Source organism: Chiloscyllium punctatum, chromosome 5 (genome assembly GCF_047496795.1).
Source record: "Chiloscyllium punctatum isolate Juve2018m chromosome 5, sChiPun1.3, whole genome shotgun sequence".
Classification (NCBI taxonomy): Eukaryota; Metazoa; Chordata; class Chondrichthyes; order Orectolobiformes; family Hemiscylliidae; genus Chiloscyllium; species Chiloscyllium punctatum.
In genome coordinates, this window is record NC_092743.1 from 9,652,642 (window position 1) to 9,660,041 (window position 7,400).

The 7,400-nt window shown below is 39.8% G+C and overlaps 1 protein-coding gene across 1 annotated transcript in view; it reads left to right on the plus strand.

The window, feature by feature from the left end:
- LOC140476722 (cartilage matrix protein-like) overlaps window positions 1–3,327 on the plus strand; it is a 51,483-nt gene extending 48,156 nt beyond the window's left edge. Inside the window, exon 9 of the mRNA XM_072569541.1 lies at window positions 2,793–3,327. Within this exon, the coding sequence (XP_072425642.1) occupies window positions 2,793–2,848 (56 nt within the window). The 3' untranslated portion in view covers window positions 2,849–3,327. The remainder of the gene's footprint in view (window positions 1–2,792) is intronic.
- Window positions 3,328–7,400: the final 4,073 nt, after the last annotated feature.

A 7,400-nucleotide genomic window follows, 5' to 3' on the forward strand; every position in this document is an offset into this window, starting at 1 on the left:
CACAGACTCTCCAAAGGATATCCTATTTATACCCACCCACCTACCTACCCTATCCCTTTAACCCTGCATTTCCCATAGCTAGTTCACCCAACCTGCATATCTTTGAATTATGGAAGGGTACCCACACGGACACAGGGAGAATGTGCAAACTCCACACAAACAGTAGCAGAGGTGGACTCAAACCTGGGCCTGTGACTGTGTAACTACTGAGTCACTGTGCCATCCTAAAGACTTGAATTTAAAACAGCCTTGCACCCTAGTGCATGGATCAGAGATGGTAAAAATTCAGGATTAGAACAGGGCAGAAATTGGATAGTGGCAGAGCTAGAGGTGGTTAGGTTTAGCAGAGGGGCAAGATCATGGTGAATTTGAAAACATGGATAGTATTTTAAAGATTAAAGCGCTGGTTAAACAGGGGCCAATGTAGGTCAACAAGCACAAGGTGATGAATGAACTAAACTTGATACAAGTTGGGTCAACCTCAAGCTCTCTGAGGATAGAATATAGGAGTAGAGCCAGGGGAATATTGGAAAGTCTAGGTGATAACAAAAGCACGGATAAGGATTTCAGCAGATAAGCTGAGACAAGAATAAATGCAAAAGTGAGGACTGCAGATGCTGGAAACCAGAGTGAAGATCAGAGTGGTGCTGGAAAAGCACAGCATGATAGGCAGCAACCGAGGAGCAGGAAAATCGACGTTGCAGGCAAATGCCCTTCATCAGGAATTATGAAGGGCTTTTGCCCGAAACGTCGATTTCCCTGCTCTTCAGATGCTTTCTTACCTGCTGTGCTTTTCCAGCACCACTCTGATCTAAACTGAGGCAGGAATGAAGTCAAGCGATGTTAGAGGTGAACATCTGATAGTTATCCTGAAACAATCTTAGAATCTCACAGTACAGAAGAAGCCCATTGGCCCATCGAGTCTTGTTCAGCACCAGATAATTGCAAAGAGGAGGCAAGGCAACGAAGTTTGTCTTCAGACCAATGACTGCATACAGTAATCCCAACATTTGGTTGGAAAAATTCAAGCTGCAATAGAGTGCGTTGAGAGACGGTGGTGAGATAGTAGGCAAAGGTTGCTGGAGGAACAGTGGGTAGTATAGTAAATTAGCGGAAGCTGATCTGGCCAGTCAAATCTTGTTCTGTTTCTAATAACCATTTCCATACCCCTTGAATAGAGAAATATAGAAATCAAAAATAGTTAATTAATTTCATTTGTGAATTGCATTTTTTCCAGCAATGGGTCTAAATGACTTTGCTCAAAAGATTTATTAAACATACAATGTCTGCTGTGACCATGATTGTGACTTTGGAATTCTGTCGCAGGAGGGGGTCATTGAATAATTTTAAAGAGAAAGGGGACACAGAAGTCATAGCTGACTTGTAACTAACTGTTTCTCTCTACATAGATGCTGCCAGACCTGTTGGGTTTTGCCAGCATTGTCTGCACTTGTTTCAGATTTCCAAATCTGCAGTATTTTGCTTTTATTTAAAGTTAAGAATTCTGTGTTCCAATAGAATCAAGAGTTTGGTTGGGGGGGGGGGGGGTGGGGAGCTGTATATGGGAAAGTGGAATTTGAACAGACAGACCAGCCTGATCTCATTGCTTAGGAAAACATACATAAGGGGTCAAATGCCTACTTGTCCTATTAAGAACATAATAGGAGTTGGCCATCTAGCCCTTCAGGCCTGCTTAGTCATTCAATAATATCATAGCTGATCTTTTCGTGAACGCAGCTCCACTTAACCGCCTGCTCACCATAACAGTTAAATCCTTTATTGTTCAAACACCCGACTGCCTTAAAAACATTCAATGAAGTAGCCTCAACTGCTTCACTGGGCAGGGAATTCCACACAACATTTTGGGTGAGGCAGCTCCTCAACTCAGTCCTGAACCTGCTTCCTCTTATTTTGAGGCTATGCCCCTCATTCTAGTTTCACCTACTAGTGGAAACAACTTCCCTGCTTCTCTCATCTGTTTCCTTCATTTTATACGTTTCTGTAATATTTTCTTTCATTCTAAATTCCAATGAGTATAGCCTCAGTCTACACACTAAACCAGCCCTCTCATCTCTGGAATCAACCTAGTAAACCTCCTCCGTACCCCCCTCCAATGCCAGTATATTCTTTCTCAGGCAAAGAGACCAAAACTGTACACCGTACTCCAGGCGTGGCCTCACGAGCACCCCATACAGTTGCAGCAATAACCCAATTTGTGTTTCCATGTCAGGGAGACCATATGAATTTACAGTCAAATCAGTAACTTACAATTAACTCCTCTTGACTACATGATGCAAAATGTGTCACCGTGTAGAAATTCAGTGCTTTGATCATAAAATTGCTGGGTGAACAGGGTCAAAGCTTTTTTTTTAAATTGCTGAAACAACTTTGTGGGCGGCACGGTGGCACAGTGGTTAGCACTGCTGCCTCACAGCGCCAGAGACCCAGGTTCAGTTCCCGCCTCAGGCGACTGACTGTGTGGAGTTTGCACGTTCTCCCCGTGTCTGCGTGGGTTTCCTCCGGGTGCTCCGGTTTCCTCCCACAGTCCAAAGATGTGCAGGTCAGGTGAATTGGCCATGCTAAATTGCCCGTAGTGTTAGGTAAGGGGTAAATGTAGGGGTATGGGTGGGTTTCGCTTCGGCGGGGCGGTGTGGACTTGTTGGGCCGAAGGGCCTGTTTCCACACTAAGTAATCTAATCTAATCTTATAAGTACAATGCATATGATTATTGTATATAATATTTAACAGCAATTGCCAACATTTTAACTTTTGAGTTCCTTAACTAGAACTACTGGAAGAAGTGATGAACAGGCTGAAGATTGTGGAGAACTCTTTCAAAGCCAAGTAAAATGGAATATACATTTCTCTTTAATTCCTATAAACAAAGACTTTAGCTTGGTGGATAGAGTTGTTTTCTGATCAGGTTATTAGACAACTCATTTTGTACACTTTATTGATGATATGGTATTTACAAACTGGCAAAGGGAAAATCCTTTTTACCATGTGTTACATATTTTTATTAGAAATATAGACAACTCACTTCCACCTCACCGATAATCTATAGAGAATTTTTAGTTAATTTTAAGACTGCTACTATAGCTCAGCATGAATGAAATGTGCATACTTAATGAATATTGCCAGGATTATTGCAAAAACAATTCAGGGCTGTTTGCCTTTTGCTGCAGAAATCTATTGTTCTCATCATCCTTCCCACTGGTTGAATAGATAACACACCTAACAGTTTATATGTTAAAACAAATAAAGAGGATGTCAACCAAATGCATAGTTTGTGTTTAATCCATTTTACAGTCCTTTTTTCCTGCTTTATCAGCCCCACAAAAGAAACCCTGCCAAAAGATCACTGAAATATTTTCTAGATCTCTTCTTCCCATTTAAGATAAAAACAGCAACACAATGAATTCAGTTACAATAAATCAAACACAGATTAGCATCTTCCAAATCTGTGATCCCTACCACCTAAATTTACAATGTTTCTGAAGCATTTTGGGGATGAAAAGCTCCTAATCAAACAACCAACTTCTATTTAAATTATACTATAATTCATAATGAAGACCATTAGACATAGATTCAGTTTGTGTGCGCAAAGAAACAAGGGGCAGCAAACTACAAAGGAGTTGTAGTAAACTGCAGTACAGGTACTAGTTTTGAGGGGAAATTAGAGATGTAAGGTGGACAGCACAGTAACAATGGGCAATTTCAATTTAGACACTGACTGGGTTAACCAAATCAGCACGAACAATGTGGAAGATGAATTCCTTGACTGTACGAAAAGGGTTTCTGGAGCAATAGATTGAGAATCCAACTAGGAATCAGGTCACAAAAAACAAATTGCTGGAAAAACTCAGGTCTGGCAGCACCTGTGGAAGGAAAGCAGAGTTAACGTTTCAGATTCAATGGTTTTTTTCCAGTAATTTCTGTCTTTGCTCCTGATTTCCAGCATCTGCAGTTTTTTTGTTTAGGGATCAGGTTAATTTAGATTTAGCACTGTGTAATGAGAAAGGACACAAACACCAAAACCATAGTTAATGGAAGAGTTAAACATTGCATTAGATGAAAGGAAGTAGATAATAGCAGAAAAAGTGGGAAACTGGAAAAATGCAAGCAATGAGAATCAGACAAATGAGGACCAAGAACCTGATGAAAGGAGAACAAAATCATGTGCAAACTAGCAAAAGAGATAGAATAGAATTGTAAAATCTTCATTAGATATGTGAAAAGGAACAGATTTGATAGAACAAATGTGGGCTCCAAAGACATGGACTGAATGATCTGTTCCATGCTGTATGACTCTAGAACAGGAAAACTAAAGTTATTTTGCATCTATCTGTAAGAGGATACAGAAAATCTCTGAATTAACAGGTGACCAAGGGACCCACAAACAAAATTTAAAACATAGTATTTGAGAAGCCAGATAAATCCCCAAACCAGATGAGTTACATCCCAGAGTTGAGTGGCGAGAGAAAGTGTGGATGTGTGTGGCTATCTTTCTAAATTCCAGATTATCAAGTTTCATACAGCTAGAAAATAGCAGCTACAACCCTGATTATTTTGAGGAACAAAGTAGACAATAGACCTTTTGGTTTGATGGCAGGAGTGAAAAATGTTAGAACTTATTAAAAAGCAGGTGATAACTGAGGGCTGAAAAGAATGCTAAAATTTGGCAGACAGATTTAATGGAAATCATGTTGTTTGGCAATCTCTTGAGGATATTACTTTAGCAAAGTCAAAGGAGAACGACTGGATTTGTTAATTTGAATTTTCAGAAGGCTTTTGATAAGGTCACATACTAAAGGCTAGTAAATAAAATTAGAGCACGCAAAAATGGGAAAATATGCAAATATGAATTGAGTATTGATTAACAGACTAATAGAGCAAGAATAAACTAACTTTCAGTAGTGAGTATTAGTATTTGCACCTTAATGCTCACAATCTATACAAGTGATTTGGACACGGGGACCAATTGTAATATCACAAGATTTGCTGTGAACACCATGAGAAAGATTTCAACAGATATTGGACAAGCTCACTGACTGGGCTCGGGTATGGCAGATGCAAAGTAGCATGAATTAGTAACTTTTCATTTACTTTGGTAGAAAAAAGTACATTTATGAAACGGTGTGTCTGGGAAATGCAGGGATCCAAGACAGAGCTGGGTGGCCCTATTCAAGAGTCACTAAATTACAGCATGCAGGAGTAGCAAGCAAATGATAGGTTGGTCTTCATTGCAAGGGAAATGAGCATACAGGAGTAAAGATATTTTGCTGCGATGTACAAAGCCTTAGTGAGTCCTTGCATGAAATATTGTGCACTATATAGGTGTCTTGTAGGAGGAATATACTTGCCACAGTTGGAGAGCAGAGGTTCAAAGATCAAGAGGTTTAGTTTTTGGCTCAGGGTGGCAAATTTAAGAAGAAAGGAGGAATTACTTCTCTCAAATAGTTGAGAATCTGTGGAATTCACTACTCCACTGTGTGGTGGATGCTAGTAAACAGAACAACAATATTAGTGAAAGATTTAACAGGCTCAATGGGTTGAGTAGCTTAGTCCAGCTCCTAATTTGTATGGTTGTATGTATAAAACATCAGTTAGTTCAGTAGCACAATCTTCCCATTAACTTCTCTAACATCTAGAATCATCATGAGGCAAAAAGCAAGCAACAAACCACACAAATATCAAATACACAGCTTGACCTTAAATGTCACCAAAATAAAACTCATTTCAACCTGGCCAGCCAAAACTTTTACCTCTCATATGCAGAGCTGCTGGAATATGTTGAGCACTTCCCACACCTCGGCAGTCACCTCTTTTACAAAGCAACAGAAATCTTAAAAGTAGTCATCTAGTACTGTCAGCACCACATTCCTGCACTTTAGAGAGACCTAGATTGTGATTCAGCAGATAAGGTTAAATTTCTTTAGCAATGCCTCCAATATAAATCCTGATCGGAGACCCCATTTAAACACTAGAAATCAGGATCACAAGCCTGAAAGCTGTCTTCCTGCTAGGTCTTATTTTCACAATCAAATGGCCAATATTCCAAAGTCAGACAAAGAAGTCTTCTGACAATCTCTCCTTGAAATGCAGCAGCAGTGACCTAAGTGTTGACAGAAGCATGGTACCAAACCTGAGATTAGCAATAACTTGTTCCAACAAGCTGCAGCACGCTTTAAACCCTCAATATTAAAGTCAGTTTCTACAAGAGGTGAGCAAGCTTATGTAATTGAAAAATATGCCAGATCTACAGAAATCCTGCAAATATATGGGCGGCACGGTGGCACAGTGGTTAGCACTACTGCCTCACAGCGCCAGAGACCCGGGTTCAATTCCCACCTCAGGCGACTGACTGTGCAGTTTGCACATTCTCCCCGTGTCAGCGTGGGTTTCCTCCCACAGTCACAAAGATGTGCAGGTCAGGTGAATTGGACATGCTAAATTGTCCATAGTGTTAGGTAAGGGGTAAATGTAGGGGTATGGGTGGTTTGCGCTTCAGCGGGTTGGTGTGGACTTGTTGGGCCGATGGGCCTGTTTCCACACTGTAAAGTAATCTGATATGGTCATGGTGATAGGATTTGGATACATAAAATTTTAAATATAATTTAATAAACCCAATTTTACTAAGCTAGGTATAACAAACTTTTCTGCCCTCTGCCAGATGCAATCAAGATCAGTCACTCATCCTGAAATATTGAACCTACTGCCACTAACTATTCTTGCTAATCTTAACAATATACATTTAGCTGGACAATTATTGATGCTAGGACAGATATATAGACAGAGTGCAACAATTACCCTATATGCTTGTGTTAGCTATTGTTTAAATCTTAAGCATCCCTCAATGCAATGCATTAAGACACCTTAACCACAGGTGGAAGGGAAACAAAACTTGCCTTGCAACAAAAACTATTTTACTAAGTACGGTACTAAACATGATTCTTAGAAACAGGTTTAGATCCTCCCAGAATTAAAATTTGTTCATGGGACATGGGCAATTTACGAGAATAGCTTTTATTGCCCATTCCTTATTGACCCAGAGAACTGTTCCAGCATTGTCAGGTTCCTGTTGATTTGTACCTCAACACTATATTCCCTTCTACTGTCACCTAACAAAAGGTTATCAACCCCAATCTGAAATACCCAAATCAATTACAGTCTGGGGAAATGCAGTTGTTCCACCATTGCAATCAATTGTTTCCTGACTTCACTCAATCAACTGATTTAGTAATAAGGCTCACTGTTCTTCATTTCCAAAGAAAAAGTGTACAGGAGTTATCAAATCCATTTACATCACCATTAAAGCAGATTAATCCCCAATTTAAATTTCTACACAGGTTTTATATTATAGAACAACATGATTGTACCTTCAAATATACTAATTTCTG